The sequence below is a fragment of the Cavia porcellus genome, unplaced genomic scaffold (genome assembly GCF_034190915.1).
Source record: "Cavia porcellus strain 051 isolate PalLab524CR breed Dunkin Hartley unplaced genomic scaffold, mCavPor4.1 scaffold_1, whole genome shotgun sequence".
Lineage (NCBI taxonomy): Eukaryota > Metazoa > Chordata > Mammalia > Rodentia > Caviidae > Cavia > Cavia porcellus.
Genome location: NW_026947484.1, coordinates 235,568,558 through 235,589,986, shown reverse-complemented (window position 1 = coordinate 235,589,986; position 21,429 = coordinate 235,568,558). Strand labels below are relative to the sequence as shown.

Genomic DNA, 21,429 nt, shown 5'->3' with positions numbered 1-21,429 from the left:
TAAACATTCTAATATAGTCACACATTTATGTGACTAATATAGTCACAAAGGTGTGATTATATTAGAATGCCTCTCTATACCTATTAAAACAGGGCATTTGATGTTTGTGAAGTATGTGGAGGGAATATCTGAAAATGTAAACTTTGAGTAGTTGGGAAACATTTGTGCCTTTATGCATAGTTAATAACCTACCTATAAGCATCCTTACTTATTTATAAAAACAACTACTCAAGAACATTATCCTATTTCCATTTACTAATTTTTCATAATCAGGCTTTACATTAATTTCAATAACTTTTATACCTCATCAGGCCACATTTATGGAAGTTTCCCTGAAAATATGATATGCCCAGGCAGTGGTAGACACTGTCAGGCGGAGACCCCGGTGGGAAGAGGAAGCCAGAGAGGCCCCGGCTCTTACCTTCAGCAGCTTCATCAGCCCCTCCAGCTGGACCATCAGCTCCCGCCTGCTCTCCTGCAGGGCAGACATCCTTTGTTCCAGCTCATCTTTCCTCTGCCTGTCCAAGAGGAAACGCTCATCAGAAATGAAATTTTGGTGTATTATGCTAGGTAAGTTCTGGCATTTGCTGGATTACAGAAATACCTCAGTTCATATATGCTTCTGTTTACAATTTGCTTTGCAAAGAAGTATTTGGCAAAAATTTTGCTTCCACTGGCAAATTCTGTATCAGGTTACAAATGTGATCATGGCCATCTCCCCTACACAACCAAATGCAGCCATCTTCCCTCAAATCATAAGACAAATAAGTTTATAAGTGTATATGTCTATACCATCTGTATGATTTAGAAGGTTGTTGAATAACTAGAGATGAATTCTGCCCTTTGTGTCTTTTGATACATAGATGTTAATATTTTTAAAAACTTATTTTGATTGATTAGTACAATCTTCAGTACATAATGTTTGCACTCTGTGTGTGGAGTGGTGCATGTGTATAACATACCCCACTTCCCTTTTTTCATTCACTTTTCCCCTGCGCCCTCCTAAAAGTTAATATTAATATAGAGGAATTTACCAATTGCAGTAAATTATGAGAAATTATTTGCTATTCCCAAATTGCAAAGTGATTCTACATTTTCTTTTAGAAATGTGAAACTTCTATCTTCATGTTTTCAGGGTCTGGTGCTGGATTCTGTGTGAGGCAGGCCAGGCCATTGGCCTGTATGCGCAGACAATTGTTCCGGCAAATTTACTGAATGTCTCCCTTTTTCTTGGAATATAGAAACTGCTTCTGAAATTAGCTGCTTCTGACTTCTAAAGCTTTAGGTACCCCTTCGGCTCAAGTTAAATTTCTATTTTTTGTTGCCTTATGTGACATCCCTGTACTCAGCCCTGTCCCTACTAAATCTATGCAATTTTACAGATCTTTCTAGCTTAACTGGGCACCTGTGGCAACCCCAATTCCAGTTAACAGTTAAGAGTCCTGGATGACAGGTTTTGCTTTTTTAGACATAGAAACACTCATGTGTGCCTGAGCTAAGGAAAGAAAACATGTACCTTGTGTTTCTCTACCCTTCTTAGTGTAACACCAAGCACACCAACATCCCAAATGTGTGCCAAATGAGCAGCCAAAATTTCAGTTCAACTATATTTAGGAACTAAAATGAATTTTTAGGAGGAGAAACTCTGTATCTTTAGTTATCTTCACCTGCATAGTCTAAATTCTTTGCCTCACTTATTGATGATATAAATCCAAGTACTAAGATACTAAGGCAAAATACAATAATCTCCATTCTCTAGGACAGTGGTGGTGAATCCATGGCATACATGTTGCAGGTAGCTGTTTGTTATCATTGAAAATTCTAGAAGGTTTGCCATCACTGCTCTAGGGAAACAAATCATGATTGAGAGACCAAATGACCTAAGCCAAAGGAGGGGACAGAAGAAAGTATTTATTTATACAGAATCCCAGAGGACAGCTCATTAAAAATCGACCATGGAGCCAGGGATATAGCTCAGCAGCACAGCACTTGCTTGGCAAGTGGGAAGTCCTGAGTTTGATTCCTGATTTAAAAAAAAAAAATCAACTGTGGAATGTCAAATACCACAATCTAAGGAACATATCACTTGGGAATCCAGGGTTCTGCTTTTTACAATGTCTTTATTTATAGAAGATTATATATACAACTGTCTACGGTACACAAGAAATAAGGCCCTAAAAACAGACCAAATCATTCGTGGCATGCTCTTCTGGGAAGATGTCTTCATTCCCTTTTACACAGCATCAAACTGGGAGATAACGTCACTCCATTCCTGTGGTGAGCCTATCCTTAGTTGTTGGAGGCAGGGTCTACATAGTTCAGGCAGGATTCGAACTCACTATGTGCCCTACGTTGGTGATCCTTTCTACCTCAGCCTCTTGAGTGCTGGGATGACGGATGTGTCTATCATACCTAGCTGTCCCCGGAGACATTATATTCGTATGGGAGTGGGAAAGTAGCACACTTGTGGTGTGATTCACAGGTGTGCACAGAAAGCATGCTTCTTCACAGAGTCCTGATCTGACTGTGAAGTACCAGGAGAACACACTCACAGGGAAAGGAAAGTATTACTCCTGACAAGAGTGCGTGGGGTCGGACTCTGTATTTACAATAGAACAGGAACTGCAACATGATGTTCTTAAGCCAATGACAGGAGTACAAACACTGCCCACCTGCCCCGGGATTTGAGGGAGACCTGTATTTACCTAGTTCTGTACAAAAGCTTAAGTTCTCAAAGTGACTGATGACAGAACTCAGCAGGCTGTTGTAAGAGTACTGGTTATAGACAAGCAGATTCTGTCTGACAGGTTTGGCTCTCTGAACTATAAATTCCCACTGTAAATTATAGAGGTGTAGTAGAGCTGCTTACCTCAGCAACCGAAGCTCTGCCAGCAACGTGGGGTTCTGCTGGGCCTTCTCGGGAGTGGGCTGGGAGGCCTGCTCATGCTCCAGGCGGAGGCGCTGGATCTCCTGCAGAATCTCTCTAGTGAGCAATGAAAGAAAGATGGTTGCCCACACTTCCCAGCTCCCGCTCTTCTGTTACAAGTTTTTAGCCTTGCAGTGCCTCCTGTACAAATCTTACTGATTGTTTCCAAAGGATCAAGATGTGGAGTAGACACTTTCTAAATAGCACCTCACCCAATATTTCCTCAAAAAACAATCCTTTCTGGTACAAAACTTAAAAAGTTCTCAAGAACTTGAAAATCTCCAGGAAAGGAAAATGACAACCTGAATGCTTTACTTACCCTGTTCCTCTCTGGGGGGAAGGAAAAGAGAACTTGTAACCTCTAATGCAGGTCCAAAGCCAGCTTTCTGTGACTTTCCCTGTCCCAGCCAGCTTCCCTGACCTCTGACAACTGCCAGAAGGCCAGGGGCCATTTTTCCTCCTGCATGTTACACAAAGTTTCCACGCCCGTAAGTGAATTTTTATGAGAGGCCATTCATATAGAGGAGGATAGCAAGGACAAGATGACTACCCAGGATAAAACACTGTTAGAAGTAGTGGAGAAGGAACCCTGAGAGGGCACACACTAGTGGGACTGGGGCTGGGAAAAAGAATCTACCAACGGCAGAAGAGCAGCACTTTGGATAACCAGAATCAGCAGCATGCATATGGTGCACCAGTTAGTTAGAATGCAGTGCACCTCCTGGACTTGTGGGATCTTCCTGTGCAGTCAAAAGCCATCTAGCTGCAAGGAAAACACGAACCAGATACGATAATTCTTGAAAAAAGGGCTTGACTTCTGCATTCTTACCTGTTCTTGTTTTCCAGTTCTGCAATGAGCTGTCTCTGCTGTTTGTTGGCATCAAAATTAAAGCTCACATCAGTGGGAGAACGAGTCTAAAGTGGAGAGAGTTGTTTTGATTCAGATATATGCAGAGTCTGAGACTGCTGAGTTTTTTTTTTTTTTTTTTTTTTTTTTTTTTTTTTTTGGTCTTTTGCGTTTTTATCAGTACCGGGGATCAAACTCACGACTGTCTGCTTGCAAGGCAGGCGCTTATGCCGCTGAGCTAAATACCCAGCCCCGAGACTGCTGAGTTTTGAGGTGTAATCCCCATACATAAAACCCATCCGTTTTAATGTACAACTCAACGAGTCTTTGTAAACAACTATGCAATCACCCACTACAATCCAGTTTTAGACTATTTTCTACCACCATATCATTATCATTTGTTGTCAACTGTCACTCATAACCCCAACTCGGCAACGGAAGTTTCACTAAGTCTTCTCTAAGAACTTCACAGAAAAAGAATCAAACAACATGGAGGCTTGGTTTTTTGAGGCTCATTCATGAAACCAGTAGTTTCTTTTTATTCATTTTGCTGCTTAGTATTTCAGTTTCCATTGTTGGGTCATTACAAATGAAGCTGCTGTGACCTTTTCTCTCTCATCTTTGTGTCCATGTTTTCATTTCTTTTGGGTAAATACACTGGAATGGAATTGGTCAGCATTACCATTATATGGTAATGTTGAAGTTAAACATTTGAGGAATTATCAAACTGTTCCTAAGTGTCTGTACCATCTTACAATGCCACTGACAATGCATGCAAGTTACAATTCCAGACCCTCCCCAATACTTGTTATCATAGTCTTTGATTTAGAACCATTCCAATGACATTCCTAATGGTGAGTTTTAAAAAACTGTATGATTCACATACCATAAAACCTACTCTTTTGAAGTGTAGAATGTGTGGGTTTTAGTGTAATTATGAGATTGTAAGGTCATCACCAATTACAGAATATGCTCATTACCCTTAAAGGCATCCCCGTGTTCATTAGCAGTCATTCTGCATCTCTCATTCCTTGACATCCACCGTTTTGTCTATGGATTTACTTATTTATATGTATTTTATATAAATACAATCATACAATATGTGGTCTTTTATATCTGGCTTTCACTTCACAAAAGGTTTTCAAGGTTCATATATGCTGTATCATGTTTCAATACTTCATTCCTTTTTATTGCAGAATAATACTCTATAATGTAGATATGCCACATGTTATTTATCTGTTCAATAGATGATAGATATTTGGGGCATTTCCACCTATGGGCTATTATGGATAATGAGACTATTAAGTTTGTTGTGTGTTTTGAGACAGGGTTTTGCTATGTATTCCAGATTAGCCTCAAATTTGTGGCAATCCTCCTGCTTTAGCAATCTGAGGGCTGGGACTGTAGGCATCGACTACCATACCTAGCTAGAGTTATGTTTTTATTTTTCCTGTATTTATATCTAGGAGTGGAATTTCTGGGTCATATGTTAACTGCTTTTTGCAAAGGTTACCAAAGTAGCTGCCTGTATTATTTTATGTTCCTATCAACAATGTGTGAAGGATTCACTTTTCCCATGCTCTTGCTAACACTTGTACTTTCATCTTTTTGATCCTAGTGCAGTGATATGAACCTTTCAGAGCATTCAATGATAAGAAACAGCTGACTTCATAACGTATGCCAAAGATTTGCCACCATTGTCCTAAAGGTGTAAAGTGGTATCTTATTATGGATTCATTCAAAATACCAAAAAAGAGCTGGGGTATAGTTTAGTGTAAAGGCTTTGGGTCCCATCTCCGTACCACTAAGGAAAAAAGGAGGAGAAAATGTGATGGCCAACTGACACAAAATAGGGACAGGGATGACAACGAGGTTTCCCTTGCATTAGGCAAACAGAACGGAAACATCCATGAGGCTCTGTGATGACTGCTTCACTCTGCACACTCGTGGTTCTGCCAGAAACAACCTGTGTAAGACAGAAATCTCATTTTCTGCCTAGAGCCTGAAAAGTCAATAAGTAACTCTTTTCAAAAGGGGTGTTTCCTAAATAAACAGGGGTAAGCCAGCATAGCAAATCTGGGGGGGGGGTTAATAAGATTACCGAATTTTTTTTCAAAGAAAAAACAAACTGATTTTCTTTTTCTGAGGAAGCAGGGACCAGCAGACAGCTGAGTAAATTTTCCATATTGTATTCAGAGTCTCATGAGATCCTGACATAAGCCTCAAAAAATGACTTGTTTGAGACTTAATCTGGTTATGAAAAATAGGTCTGTAATTCCTGAAAACCTGAGTAAAAAGCCTAACTGTCTAGCAGGGTGGGAACCTGGAGAATTGTGGAAGAGGAATGTGTTCTGAAATACTTTGTTTCATATGACTAAAAAAAAGCTCTAGTATTCACTGGAAATGTCCAGGGAATCCTTTCAGTTTTGAGTGTTTGACTGCAGACCTGAGCCACCTTCCACAGTAGAGACTGGCACAGCAATCAAGAGTCACTGCCGACAGGGATTCCCAAGGAGGTAAGATTCTTCGGCTTCTGGAAGCATTATTACTCAAATACAAAGACACAGGCATGGGCGGGGAGCTGGGTGGACCAAGAGGCAGAACTCCCTCACCTAGGTGTCTACAAAAGCCTTATTTCATTCAAACAAATGTTAAATACAGCCAGGTTGCCATGATGTGTCTCTGAATGCTTCATGTATTGAGATTTAATCCGCACTGTGCAGTATTAACTACGGTGTCTGGTAGAGGTGGGACCTTGAGGGGTGATCAATGTTAGCCAATGGTCATGAGGGTTGAGCCTGCTTACTTTATTCCAGGGAGGAGAGCACATGTGGTCCCTGGGTCTTGCTGTGTGATGCCTGCATTAGCTCAGGACACTCTCAGCAAGGTCATCCCAGACATAGCCCTTTGACCTTGGACCTTCAGAACTGTGAGTCAAAACAAACCTTTTCTAGTTAGCCTGCCTTAGGTATTTCACTACAGTAATGAAAAATGGACTGATACAAAAACCAGAGAAACAGGCTGGGGATTTAGCTCAGTGGCTCAAGTGCTTGCCTGGTAAGTGCAAGGTTTAGTTCGGTTGACACCACAAAAACAACAACACAAAACCACCCCCCCCGCAAGACCCCCCCAAAAAACCAAACAAAGAAAAAAACTCACCACCTTAAACACCATGGGCTCCTTAAATAAAAACAAACCACACACACACACACCACACATACCTACACATACCCACACACACACACACACACAAGGTCTCTTTTTCTAAAATGCCAGGATACTAAAAGGAGTAAAACAGAAATACAATTATAAGATACTGTACTTCGGCCTGAAGAGATGAAAGATGACTTCTTTAAAAATTTAATACTTTCTTATCTTAGTTTCTTTTCTTGTTGCTGAGACAAAATGCCTGACACCCAAAGTTAAGGGAGGAAAGGTTTATTGCAGCTCATAGTTTGTAGAGAGTTCGGTCCATAGTTGGCTGGCTCTAGGAGGCAGGGTGGCGTGGAAAAGGGGCATCACAAAGGAGAAATACTGTAGTCCACAGCAAGCAGGGAGGCATGTTCACCCTCTTTCTGTCCTTTATATGGCATGCAGGCTACCCACCCAAGGGTGGGTGTAACACTCACACCCTTAAGCCTATCAGAATTATGTCAAACCAATCAGTAGACTGACCCCAGTGCCACACACTCTAGAACCAGCCCGCCGGCCCTGTGACTACATGAAACTTTTGGGGGGACATCTAGACACAGCCATAACATGTGTACATTTACTTATTCATTTATGAGGTTCCCACTGTGTCAGGTACTGTTCCAGCCCTGGACATACACTGGTCAATCAGACAGTCCCCTTCTAGTTGGGACATAAGACTCTGAAAAAGAGTCTGTCAGAGACCTCTGAAAAGAGAAGCAAACCAGCAGGTCTGAGGGAGGTTGTGCAGGGTGGAAAGAACAGAAAGTGCTAAGGCCTACTGCTGGCCCTGCTTGGTACCTGCAGGGGAGCAGTGAAGGAGAGGGTGATGGAGCGGGAAGGGACAGGCTGGGGGTGCCTAGGTCATGCAGGAGCTCTGCATTCTGAATGGGGTATGAAGCCACTGCAGGATTTGGGGTAGAGGAATATGAAATCTGGTTGTATATATTAAAAAAATAAAAAGCAAAACACTGTTTCAAGACCGAGGATATTGTTCAACAGTAGAGTGCTTGCCTAGTAAGCATGAAGCCCTGGGTTCAATCTTCAGCACCACAAAAACAACAAAAAACACTCTCAAATTACATGGTAAAAGCATTGCTCTATAGTCACATAAATTCCTAATTTAATAAACGAGGAAGAATAAATTTCCCATGTAAGATAATTCCCAAAGAGTGTATGTACATATTCTACCCTCAGAGAGATGGAGCTGATGTGGTGAAAATGGCATTGCATCTCTTCCTTCCCAAACCCACAACCCCATTCTCACTGAAGAAAAACATCAGATCCTTTATTCCCAAATACGAGCTATGCCTAACTAATATTCAAGGTCATCAAAAACAAGGAAAGTCAGAAAACCTGTCATGGCTAAGAGGAACTTAAGGGTTTGGGATTGTAATCCACAGTTATTGCATCAGTACTGTTTCATTAACTACAACAGATGTGCAATACAAAGGTAAGATGATCCGGGAAACTAGATATGCAACATAGTGAGCTCTGCAGCATCTTTGGACTTTTCCCATAAACCTAAATAGTTCTAAAATAAAGTTTATGAAAACAGGTGAATGTACAAAACTGCTTTAGCATCTAGGTGGATATTTGCTATAGTGGGACAGGAATGGAAGCAGGACAACTAATTAGGAGTCCTAGCTCTGCTATTATTGGCCATTCGACTGTGAGTTATTTTGCTACACTTTCATTTTCTTGTAAAATGGGAGTATTTACTGAAAGTGATACGGTAGGGTCTTAATGATACAGTATAGGGAGTAGCTCTATAAATGTTTTATTATAACTCAAAATTTTATTTTAAAAACATTATATACCCTCTATGTGCAAATTTAGGTTGCAGCAGAGCCAGAAAACTACAATTAGTTGAAGATCAATAAGCACTGTGATGCTTAGAAGGCAGGCCTATAGCTGTGAGCACAGTGAAATTCCAGAATTTCTGCAGTCAAGGCAATAAATTCACATCACTAAAACTCAGGGAAACTTCTAGGGCCAGGGAAAGATTCAGGGCTTGGGGCATATGGAGCAGAGGATAAGCCAATGCCCCTAAGAGACCTCTGTAACGCCGTCACAGACCCGGTCTCCATTCGCCCTGGGGAACAGTGACCGTGCCCCTGGTCCATGGGCCACACTCTACACCCTACTATTCCACATAGACTGTTGCTTCTACTAGCTGGGCTGTATGCTGAACAAGACTGCTGGTTCCTAGCTGCACTCCCTATTTCATTCGTAAAAGTGCTATTTCTATGAGACCAAGGTTAAACAGAATAAACTGTCACTGCATTGTTGACGGCGAGACAGCTATAAAGATTTGGTAAATTATGAAAAGAAATCTGTATTTTTGTATTATGAGAGTTTTTAAGTACCTATTACATTGCAAAAAACTGAAAAGGGAAACTGGACTTCCATCAGGTGGGAGTGTTTTCTGCCAAGGCAATAACCTGGAGCTCCATGAGACTTACCCTCAGTGGTCTTACACAAAAATACATACAGAAATATAGAAAGAAATGTAAAGGGATGGAGCTACCTTATTTATGGTTCTTCATTTTAACTTACTTAAAAAATAATGTATTTCCTTTCACTCATGACTAGATTTAACATCTGTTAAGATTTTGTCTCATTTGCTTCATCTATTCCGTATGTTCTTTCTCTTTGCTGAAATATTTTTGCACAAAGCCTAGCAAACTTCAGTAACAGTTCATCCCAACATACTTTAGAAGACACCCTCTTAAATATATTAAACCAGCTTTATAGCTAAGTGTGGTGGTGCACGACTGTAATCCAGCACTTGGGAGGCTAAGGCAGGAGGATCACCAAGAACTCAAGGCCAGCCTGAACTATAGAGCAAGACCATGCCTAAAAAAAAAAAAAAAAAAAAAATTTGAAACCAGCTTTCGATCAGCTGAAGAACTTCTGGTCCAATTACAGGGCGTCCACTGAGTAGAAACTCATGCAGCCCTGGGCCCAGCTCTAAGCCAGAGACTACCAGGCAAGTCTCCTAGATTCCTAGGGTTCCCTATTCAAGTGGAACGAGACCTGCAAAACTTCAAACCAGTGGTTACTTCACAAAAGCTACCATAGTCATCCTTGAAAAAGCGCAGGTAACAGCTCTATTCTTAGAACCTTTTCTCAGGATCCAGAGCCAGACTAAACCTTCAGCAAACATCCTGAAGCAGCTTGTTGATTAAGCCTCATTGCAAAATCTTACCCGGAACCATTTCCATGGAGTTCAGGAAACCCTAACAATAGACTCTGGGTTGCCCATAATATCACAGGAGAACTTACTTGATTCCAGATCCTTTCATTAACTTAATTTAAAAATTCAACAACATAAAAATTTGTAATTTTTGTTTTGTCCCCCCCTACCCCTTCTTTTGATGGGGTCTTATACTGCACAGGTTGGCCCTGAACTCCTGGATTCAAGTGATCTGCTTACTTCAGCCTCCCATGAAACTGGGACTACAGGTCAGCGCCACTTTGCTGGGTAACTTCTTATAATTTTCTAACGTCACATTGCTAAATATTCTTCCATACCAGTGGCTTTTCTTTTTGGACAGGGTCTTATTTTGTCGTGAAAGCTGGCCTCAGACTTAACTGTATAGTCCACAGGGACACTTCAGTCTCAGCCTCCTGAGTGCTGGGATTACAGGTGCGTGCCGCCATGCCCAGCTTCGTCACTGTTCTACAGCCATTTGGTAAAACTACTCTGACAGCTTTAACGAAGCAACATCACATGATAAATTATCACCAGTGACAAATGTGGATGCTGGCAACTCAACATCCTGTAGTTAGGGAGGAGGACAAGGAAGGTGTTTGACAGTGATCGATTCCTTCCTGTCATGAAACAGAATTGTTCTTTCAGAAGCTCTCTGATCAGCTTTGAAGTAATAAAGAAACAATTTATTAGGCCATAACAAAACCTCTACAGAACCAAAAGTTGCACGTCTGTATCAAATTCAAAGTTGGTTGTTTTCAATCAGTAAAACCTGAGCCCTAAGGAGGACATGGAAATCTTTTCTACTGGGCATCTCAGCATGACTTCAACCACAGGTAGTGATCTCTGAACTACAAATACAAGGAAGGATCCTAGAAAGTCAAGATAGAGTTTTTAATCTGTACTTTGGCTAAAAGATGATTTTTCAGTGTTTTCCTAACAGTTTTTTTCCCCCGCTAAACCTGTTTCACACCAGAGGTGTATTCATATTTTCTCTATCTGTCTGTCTCTGTCTCTCTCTCTTTTTAAGACCAGGTCTCACCATACAGTTCAGACTGGGCTTGAACTCACTTTGTAGCCCAGGCTGGCTTCAAATTTGCTACTCAACCTCCTGAATGCAGGCATTACAGCTGTGCACCACTACTCTTGGCCAATAGATTTTTTAGCTCTTAAATACGGTCAGAGATTTACCTGGCAAGTTGACTAAAGTCTCAATACCTAGTCTTTTTGAGTCCCAGGTAAGTGAATAAAGATTCTACTGTAAGGTAAAAATGGTCTGAAAGAGTAAAAGTTAAGTGCTTTACCAATGAGCAGATTTCAGACATGAACTTGAGGTACTAACAGAGAAACTAGAATTATTGCATTTTACTTCTAAAACTATTGAATCTCACCAAAGGGCATGTCTAGTAGGCCAGGTGACTAGTTTATCCCCAGCTCTGAAACCTTACTCTGTCTATGGCTATCAACACTTGCCACACACTATAATCACCAGGAGAGAGTTTAAACATTCCCATGTGTAGGCTACATCATTGAAGACCAGTTACAATCTCTAGAAGTGACCCCACATATCAGTAGTTTTAAAATTTTCTCCAGTGATTTCAGTGCGCAGCCCTATTTTGAAACACTGCACTAATCAATGAGAGCTCCTTACCCTGGAAAAGACAAAACTCAAGCACTGTAGAGCACATAACAAATAAACAGATTTACTTACCACCAAACCTCCAAAACATTGGTTATATATGTAAGTCAAAAACAATGGCTGTGTATACCTAACAGTAAATGTGGGAAATAATCTCTGAGAAGTAAAGGATCCCACATTCACACATGAAGTCAAACAGCCCTGTACCTAAATCTCAAGTCCAACTGGGGGGCCTTGGGTAAGATGATTTTTCTATGCCTTAGTTTTTCTAAAATCATTTTGGAAATCATATCTATCTCCCAGAGATGTGCTGAGGACCAGAGGCAATGTTTCTAAAACATTGAGCCCATTACTATAGATACAAAAGGCTCTCACAGTGGTAGCTATTATTTCAGTAACTAGGCCAAAGCAGTTATGCAGGGTAACATCTAGAGGAAAAAGACTTCTTAAATACTACAGAATGTAATATGAATGAGTATAGGAGACAAAACGTGAGAGATCATTTAAATAACTAAATACATAACAATGAATGCAACTATTAGGTTGAATGGATGATACACCAAGGCCAATGAAATACAAAGGACCAGAGGAGCATACTGTAAGGATTAAAGTTTTAATATTTGAGAATAATGGATTCAAAGAGTGGGATCCATTGAGTTGCAGTCCCTTTAATCCTAGGAAGGACAAGATGCCTCTTCTTTCCACTGATAGACATTAATATTCTCTTAGGTTTCAGTAGTCTTACAGAGCTCCATCACCTTTAATGAGATGGAGAAATGAAAGCTAGAAGATAAGAAACAAGACCTCTAGTCAAATGCTAAAAAACCAAGGAAAGCTGACACAACTAGCAAACTAATTCACTGGAGTGCATTTCTGCAGCCTCCTAAAAGGAGACCTGAGGCTCTCACCTTTATGAACTTGGCAGAATGATGTGCCTGACATTCTTCTGTTTTTTCTATTCTAGACTATCATTATATTCCAGGGCAGTCCGCCCACCCTCCCACCACCCAGAGACTAAAGGCTGTGCATTATTAACCTCTCTCAAAAATCCAATAACACTGTTTAAGGCAGTGGTTCCCAAACCAGCTGTAAATCAGAGACTGGGACTTTACTGTTCTTCCTTTTTTTCAGTAAAGATCAATAGATCCTAAACCCAGAGGTTCTCATTCAGTAGGTCTGAGGTGAAGCTAAGGATCTGTATATTTTTAAAATGCTTCACAAATGAGTATAATATATACAGGTCTGACAATGACTATTTTAGGGGGCTTGGAGTCTTAAATGTGTGCAGAACACTGCATGGGCACTGTAAATCTCTAACTGTAGGAAGTGAGTGTGCCCAGAGACGTTAAGGAGCTGGGCTGTGAGAGCTGATTAATGGAAGAAGTCTCTCCAAAGTATTTACATGGGAGGCAATGTGATAATGGGTGACGGTGTTTCCTTTCTTTTATTTTTCTAAAACAAGATCTAAAATTTTTCATGAGCACCAAACCAACCCACCAAAGTAGATGGAGTAGCATACACCTGTGATCCCAGCTACTCAGGTGGCTGAGGGAGAAGACTGTAAACCTGAGGCTAACATGGGAATTTAGCAAAGCCTTGTTTCAAAAATTTGTTTAATAAGGTTGGGGATAGGGATGCAGCTCAGTGCTCCCTGGATTCAATCCCCAGTACTTCCAAACACCAAACAAAAACCTTAAAGGTAAACAAAGCATCTTTGTTACATGCAATGCTGGTGACGTCTATGGTGAAATTTTAAGAATTTGCTTTTACTACTGATTTATCACACATTAGAGTTTTTTGTTTTATCTTAAAAAAAAAAAAAAAAGAACCTAAACACTTCAGGAAAACAAATTAGCTCTCCTGGCTCATCTAAGGAACCGAAAGTGTCTTTCTTTAAGGATCAGCCTGAAGAAGTGTCAGGGGACATGCTCTGCAGGGTACGGTGCAGGTTGCCCACATGATTTAATAGTCTGTCTTTGTGGGAGAAGGCCTTTAAAAAAAAATCAATACAAAGCCTATCTGGCAGGCTATAAATAAATTCTTTTGAGCTCTACACCCACTTTATGCAAAGCACTTGTATGGGTGTGTGATTAGAGGATTAGGAGTTTTCTGTTTAACAGAAATCTAGCCAAGAAGAATCCTTCCCAAGAGACCCAATATATATAAGATAACTATACTCTGTAAAATAAACTGAAGATGAAAGGGCCCGTATCAGTATTCAGCCTCAAGACCATCTTAGCAATCATCATTTTCCCCAAGAATTAGAGACAGGCATCAGAAACTATCAGGTGTAAATAGCCTTATCTTGGTTTGCAGCAAAGGAAGACCAGGATCTCAGGGTCAAATGGCTTTGCAGCTTTTATTTACAATATTTAAAAAGCACTATGTAAGGTCAACAAGGCTATCAATGGCATTGAGCACAGTTACTAAAATTTAATGACTGTGCAGCCCATCCAACACACTTACGAATTTTCACATCTAAAGTAATGAGCCACTGTGACTAACTGAGAGCACAGGCCAGGTTTAACGGACCCTGTAGTAACCACACCCATACACACCTGCTTCTAGTCTGTTCCATTCCACTAATCATTATTAGAGTTGTAATGCTGGAGTCAGATATGCAATCTGATGTTAAGAGACTCAAGAAAACATTTTAAAATTTAAATCCTAAAGGATGAGTTCCTTTTTTGGGGAGAAATAACTCAAGTTCCATTTGCAGCTTTTATAACTCTATTTCCCTAACAAGTAAACACAATTGGTACTACGGGTACCAGTACGGGCTGATATATTTATTTGTCTTGAATAAACGGGCCTGTCTGACTCCAACACTGCTCCCTGGGCTCTTGCCTTGTGACTTCCGACCCCAGAGCCTTTACTTGTGCTGAACAGCTCTGGGCACTCCTCAGGCAATGTCTGCCCATTCTCTGGTTTTGGCTTCAGCTTGTCCGTCTTTCATCTCTTTCTTAGCTTCCAGGGTTTAACCCCTTCTTCTAGAACCATCATCTTCAGCAATGAACTTCAGTAGCTGACAAAAGGAAGAGCACCCCACCCAGTTTCATCCCTAATCCAGTTTGCACACCAACAAACTCTGGAACCCTTGGTAGGTCAGGTTGGGTCTTTCTCCCAGGCTGTTTCTTTGCAGGACTGTCATGAATAATCAATTAGCAAAAATCTGTGACTTTTCTCAGTCCTTTTCAGAAAGTTTTCTCCTTTTGACAATTTTTTTTTTTAATTTAAGGAGAAAAGAAAAAAAAAACAGTGAAGGGGTACAAGTTATACAGATTTACAGAAGAAAAAATGCGCAGTAGGAAATCACTAGTTAATGGATTACATATTGCCATCTTAGAAATAATTGTTCAAGTCACAAAATTAAAGCTTGTAGAGTGGACATTCCAACAATGATACTGCAAACAGTTCTGTTCAATGATCCAATATAACTCTGTGATATCATTTTCTATCTTATACACTTAAATATACATGCAGTTATATAGTTTAGAGCACTTTCTTTTTCTCTCTTTTGTACAATGACTATTACACATTTTGGGTTTCATTGCTCCCACGGTTCTTATTGCTTTTTTGGAAGAGAGTAAAACCAAATGTGACATAACAGAACAGAATCGTTCAAGTCAAAAGGGTGGACATAATAGATAATATAAAAACATAATACAAGGTGATCAACAGTGGTTACCATAATGCCTCCCGCTATCTCTAATAGAATTGCCTATATCATTAGTTGTAATATAATTGAACAAAACATTAAAGAACAAAACCGACAAAACCAAAACATTGGAGACATTGTAGGTCTCCAAAAGTAGATAAAAGTCAACGAGAATGGGCGTTATAATGAATCTCATTATCTTCTCAGCTGATGCCTAAACTTTCGAACCTGATACTATCCAGCAAAACAGAATAGGGGAACATCAGTCAAAAACAAGATGGTGAGAGTAATACAGGGCTTCAAATCGAGATAATAGAAAGTCAAAGTGGGTTACTATATTATATCCTGCTATTTTTTTCCCTTTAATTAAATGGATAAAAATAAAAAAGTAAATAATGGAGTGGAGATTGAGAAAAAAAGAGGGCATAACAGCGAAACAGGGCAGATCAAAACATAACCATTTAAGCAGAATAGTGTTTCACCACCAGATAATTCTGACCCAAGAGTAGTTACCATATTGACTCTTTCCTTGAAGTCCTTGAGTACAACTTCATATACTGTAGCATTAAGTATATCAAAACAATGTAAAACCATTTAAGAGAATGACAGCATTATAGAGTATTTAGAATCGACTAACAGAAAATGATTTCTGAAAATGGTTTCTGTATAATCTCCTTGTCTTTAAAAGGTTTTTGCTTATACTATCGTACATAATAAAATCCAATAAGATACAACCTGTTTAGACCATTGGAGACAGAAGAACAAAAGCTAGATGAGACTTCAAAACAAGATGATACTAAATCAGTATTACCTATTTAGATGTCCTTTTCTCCAAAATAGCTGTTCCTATCATCCAGTCTTCTCTGTCTCATTTCTGTTGAGCTCTTTTTCTGTCAGTAGCTGTCAGTTTGTCTTCTTCATTTTGTTCTCTGCTCCATTCGTTGTGGCCTCCCCGCCACTATTTCTGGGTTCTTTGTATTTTTCTTTTTTTAGAATATCCTGCAATACTTTCCGTAGGGTTGAATTGGTGGTTGCAAATTCCCCTAGTTCCTCTTTATCCTGGAAGCACCTTGTTTTTCCATCAATTTCCAGGGACAGTTGTGCAGGATATCTCAATCTTGGCTGGAGATTATTATTTTTCAAAGCTTGAATTATTTCCCCCCATGCTCTTCGTGATTTGATGGTTTGTGCAGAGAAATCTGCTGTAATTCTGATGGGTGTTCCCTTGTAAGTGGTCTGTTTCTTGTCTCTTACAGCTTTTAATATTCTGTTCTTGTATTGAATTTCTGGAATTTTTATTATTATATGCCTGGGTGTTTCTCTGTTAGGGTTGTAGTAGCTGGGGTCCTGTATGCCTCATACATCTGAGTATCTTTACCTTTTGCTAAATTAGGAAAATTCTCCTGGATTATTTCTGTGAGTAGCTTTTGTAGTTCACTTGTTTGCGTCCCTACTTCTTCTTTTATGTTCTTAATCCTTAAGTTATGTCTCCTCTTATCATCTTCTTGTCTTTGTATTATTGCTGTTTGTCTCTTTGTTATTTTTAAGAAGTTTTTCATTTCATTCTCCCATATTACAAGTCTGCCCTCCAGTTCAGATAGTCTGTCCTTAGTTTCTTTCAAGCTGTTATGCCAGTCTTGGATAGACTTCTTAATTTCTTGGTAGTCCCTTTGAACCTGCTTCACGTACTCTATGCTTTCTCTGTTTTCTCCATCAAACAATTCTCCCCTCTTTTTCTGTTCTTCCATTCCACCATCTGTTTTTTCCTGGGTGGTGCATAGCATTTCTCTAACTATTCTGCATACTTCTAGCTTCAGGTCGTTGATAACTTCATTCCTGAATTGGTCTATGAGGCTCTCTATATGGCGCTTTATGTCTGTTGGTGCGGTGTCCGCTATTGCCTGTTTCTCAGAATTGGGGGCCGAGGAGCCTTTCTTGTTGCTTCCCTTCCCCATATTCTCTGTTCCTTATATATATGCAAGCTTACATAGGAGGCCCAGCTTCCCTGCCTATCAGCCACAGCCTGATCAAATTGCGCTGGCTAGTTGTTCCCGCCCACCGCTGCGCACCAGGGAGTTGCGGAGGAGGCAGCCTACGCGGGAGTCAGTCGCTCCTCCGGGCCACAGTCAGGCTCTGGGATCTGGGTTAGGCCAGCCTACCAAGTCCACCCGCAGCGTCACGCAGGCCAGGCACTTTTCACCAATCCCGTCCGAGAGGGGAATGTGTGGCTGGAGTCGCCACCGCGCCCTGTTCCCGCAGAACTGCCCGAGCCCAGAAAGTCCTCCGCTGGAGTCAAACTGTGGTAGAGTGTCAGTTTCTCTCACTCACCTCGCCACAAGTCAGTGTACGCCTCCTTGTCCGTCCTGTTTTCGACTCCGTTCGCAGACTCCCGTTCCCAGAGCTTCTGCGCGTCTCTGCTTGCCAAGCCGCTGTGGAGGCAGCCAGCCGCCGGGCGGCGGGAAACCCAAATCGCGGTTTCCAATGGCGCGGGGTCCAGCCTCCACACCGTCTTTTCTGTTCCTATTTTAGCGCCAGGACTGTATTCTAAATTGGTTTCTCTCAGCCCAGTTCGTTCCTGAGTCAGCAGAGCATATCTCTACCAGTTCATGTCTCCTTAGTCCGCATCTTTCCTGGCCTCTGAGCCGAGCCTTTCAGAGAGCCTCCGGTAGTTGCTGTTGTCTGTCTGCCATGTTCTCCCGGAACTCCTTTTGACAATTTAGCTAGCTCCTTTCAGTATACTAAACATGTTCAATTAATTTTTTATAAAAAAAATTCTTAATGCAGTATCATGATAGTCAGTTGTTTTATTTTAAAATAAATTTACTTTCCTTTATGAATACATTGTTCCATTGTTCCCATAGAGAAACCTACCTGCCAGCTGTTGTAGGTAATGAGATGTCTTCTCTGGTTGCCCTTGGAGGATCTTGTCTCTGTATCCTGCAGTGGTGCTATGACATGTCTAAGGACGCATTTATTTTATTTATCCAGTTTGGGACTGACTGTAATATTTCAATCTTAGGACTCCTTTCTTTCTTAACTATCTGGAAATTGTGCAGCCATTGATTCTTCATCCTAATTCTATTTTCTTTTTTAAATGACTGTTGATTCTCTATCCTCTATCTCTGAAAAATTTGCTTCAGATTTTTCATCTTTGTTATTTTGGAACTTTTCTTACATATTTTTTTTTCCAGTTCACAAATTTTCTTTTGGCTGTGTCTGATCTGACATTTAACACATCCACTATATATATATATATATATATTTAGTGTATGTGCTGTCAAAGCAAGCACTCCATTGAATTTCTGAGCGATTTAAAGACGCCTACAGGTGTAGAAGAATGCACACCTGTAATCCCAGCTGCTTGGGAGGCTGCGGTAGGAAGATCACTTTGGTCCAGGCTTTTGAGACCAGCCTGGGCAACACAGTAAATCTGTGACTCAAAACAACAACCAATCTGCAAAAACCAAAAACCAAAAAAAAAAAAAAAAAAAACCACAAAAAACAAAAAACAAACAAACCAAGCCCCCAAACTCCTTCCCTACAAATTTATGAGTTTACTGGATTTATTTTCAGCTCTGATCTTTTGAAAATATTTTGTCACATCTTTAAAATTCCTTTTAGGTCTTTAAAATCAATAAACAGTTATTTTATAGCAAGTCACTCTAACACCTGCAGTCATGAGCCTAATTTTGTAGGGTCAGCTCAGGAATCTGAGGAGTCCATATTTAGTTGAACTCTTTCTGTGACAATACTGCTAGGTCTTGGTGAAGAATGCAAGCTTCAAAAGATTTGCATTGTACTTCTGCCAGATGCCCTGCAGTTTTTGTTTATTTGATTTTGGTTTTCTTTGCCCTGGGGTTAATTTTATGTTAAAAATTTAAAATATATACACTGTCACTGCCAAAAATGTGAAACTAGAAAGGTAGGACGAGAGGGGTGAAAATGATAAAGTATGGTATGTGCAAGAGCAAATCTGCCGTAATGACACCCATTAATCTAAATAACCAATAAAAAAGTGGAAAATATTTCATCATAGTGTTTCTTGAGCAGGAACTAATATAAATGTGCCTCACACAAGTACAGACAGGCCTGAAGTTTGACATTTCCAGGGAGGCGGCTCCCTTCCCCGGGAGGAGGCAGCCTGGAGCGCTCCTACCTCTGCTGTGCTGCTGTGTTCCACACGCTCCCTTCACTCAGGGACAGTGCTTCCACAGGCCTGGCTGCCTGTGGGTCTGTTTCCAAATCTACTTGGCACAAAAACACAGTTGTGCCCACAAAACTTCATGACTACTGAAGTCAAGCACAGGGCAGGGGTAGCAGTGGCAGCAGAAGCCACTGGATCTGGATCACTTTGCTTTCTAGTTTCTTTTTACTTCCCAGGAAGTTGAATTCTCCACTCATTTTCAGATCTTAACAGAAGTAGCACTTTCTCACAGAAATGACCCCTACCTTACTCCTCTCCTAAACAGACCAAGGACTTTTCATGGCTCCCTCTATTACATACAACAGTTTGTAGTTATGATTAATAGCATAGTCATTTGTTTAATGTCTGCCACTAGACTGTCAGTTCCAAGAGGGCAGGAATCATTTGTCCACTAGAGTATTCAAACAGGCACATTACAGAAACAAAATAAAAATCTGCAAAATGAATCAAAAGAATGTGTGTAGCTGAAGCATGGAGTAAATATTAGTATGTGTGCAACTTCTCAAGGAAAGTAAAAGGAGAAAAAAAGGAAACATTTTATTGCACATATTTTAAAAATGTAAGAAATAAATTGTAAATCCCTGGGTAACTGCTGACCATTTCAATGCAAATTTTATGTACACATGATTCTTGGTTCTCTTCTTTTGAGTAAAATATTTGGATCTGAAGTACATTGTTCAGTCTGTTTTGGTAAATGGGCACACTCACACAACATTATTTTAACAGAACATTCCTTCAACCTAGGTCTTCTCCTCTCCTTTCAATATGCTTATAATCTTACAAACAACTCTTGATTTCTACTGTCATAAGTTAGGTTTTCTGTTCTGCAACTTTATGTAAATACAATAAAATAGTGTGTACTTTTTTGGATTTGGCTTATTTTACTGATACTATTTTTTCAAATTCATCTATATTGTCTCATGTTATCTCAATCTGATAAAAGCCATCTATGACAAACCAACAGCCAACATCACACTGAATGGAAAAGCACCTGAAAGCTTTCACTCTAAAACCAGGAACAAGACAAAGATGTCCACTGTCTCTACTCTTATTTGGTATAGTCCTAGAAATATCAGCCAGAGTAATTAGACAAGAAAGAAATAAAAGGAGTAAGACAGGCAAAGAAGTTAAATTATCATTATTTGCGGATGACGTGACACTGCATAGACCACCCCAATAAACTTCACTGCAAGTCTTTGAGGATTACTAATCAAATGCAGCAGCAGAGTTGGACACAAAGTCAACACTCAGAAATCAACAGCGTCCCTGTACAAAAATAACAAACTTACTGAGAAATAAGAGAAACAACACCTTTCACAATAGCATCCAAAAAAAAAAAAAAAAAAAAAAAAGAAATACCTAGGAATTAATCTAATGAAGGAAGTAAAAGACCTCTACATTGAAAATTATAGTACTCTGAAAAACGACTGAAGACGATGTCAGAAAATGGAAAGATAGCCCTTGCGGTTAGGGAGGAAGAAACAATATAATGAAAATGGTCATACTTTCAAAATTGTTATACTGATTTAATGCAACTTTGATAAAAACTCAAACAGTGTATCTCACAAAAATAGAGAAAACAATACTAAAATTCATTTGGAACCAGAAGAGACTTGAATAGCCAATTCTGGGCAACAAAGGCAAGGGAGGGGGCATCATAATCCCAGACTCAAAATTATACTACAAAGCCATTGTGATAAAAACTGCCTGGTACTGGCTAAAAAACATACCTGAGGGTCCAATTTTCTT

General features: G+C 40.1%; 1 protein-coding gene and 2 long non-coding RNA genes across 15 annotated transcripts in view; 2 read left to right on the top strand and 1 right to left on the bottom strand.

Moving 5' to 3' along the window:
- The window catches only part of LOC134471739 (uncharacterized), a 39,290-nt gene extending 38,847 nt beyond the window's left edge, over window positions 1-443 (top strand). The window contains exon 3 of the long non-coding RNA XR_010041329.1: window positions 312-443. This is a non-coding gene — a long non-coding RNA (uncharacterized LOC134471739). The remainder of the gene's footprint in view (window positions 1-311) is intronic.
- Window positions 1-21,429, bottom strand: part of Dtnb (dystrobrevin beta) — a 337,086-nt gene that overhangs the window by 52,484 nt on the left and 263,173 nt on the right. For all 13 annotated transcript variants that reach the window (XR_010041328.1, XM_063231364.1, XM_063231355.1 and 10 more), the window contains 3 exons: window positions 3,756-3,841; window positions 2,870-2,983; window positions 422-518 (listed from right to left, as the gene is read on the bottom strand). Coding sequence is in view for 12 of the 13 variants with exons in the window: in XM_063231364.1 (XP_063087434.1) it covers window positions 422-518; window positions 2,870-2,983; window positions 3,756-3,841 (297 nt within the window). In the remaining variant the exon portion in view is untranslated. The remainder of the gene's footprint in view (window positions 1-421; window positions 519-2,869; window positions 2,984-3,755; window positions 3,842-21,429) is intronic.
- Window positions 5,871-21,036, top strand: LOC134471744 (uncharacterized). Its single transcript, XR_010041331.1, has 3 exons — window positions 5,871-6,289; window positions 6,590-6,702; window positions 10,364-21,036. It is a non-coding gene; the product is annotated as an uncharacterized LOC134471744 (long non-coding RNA).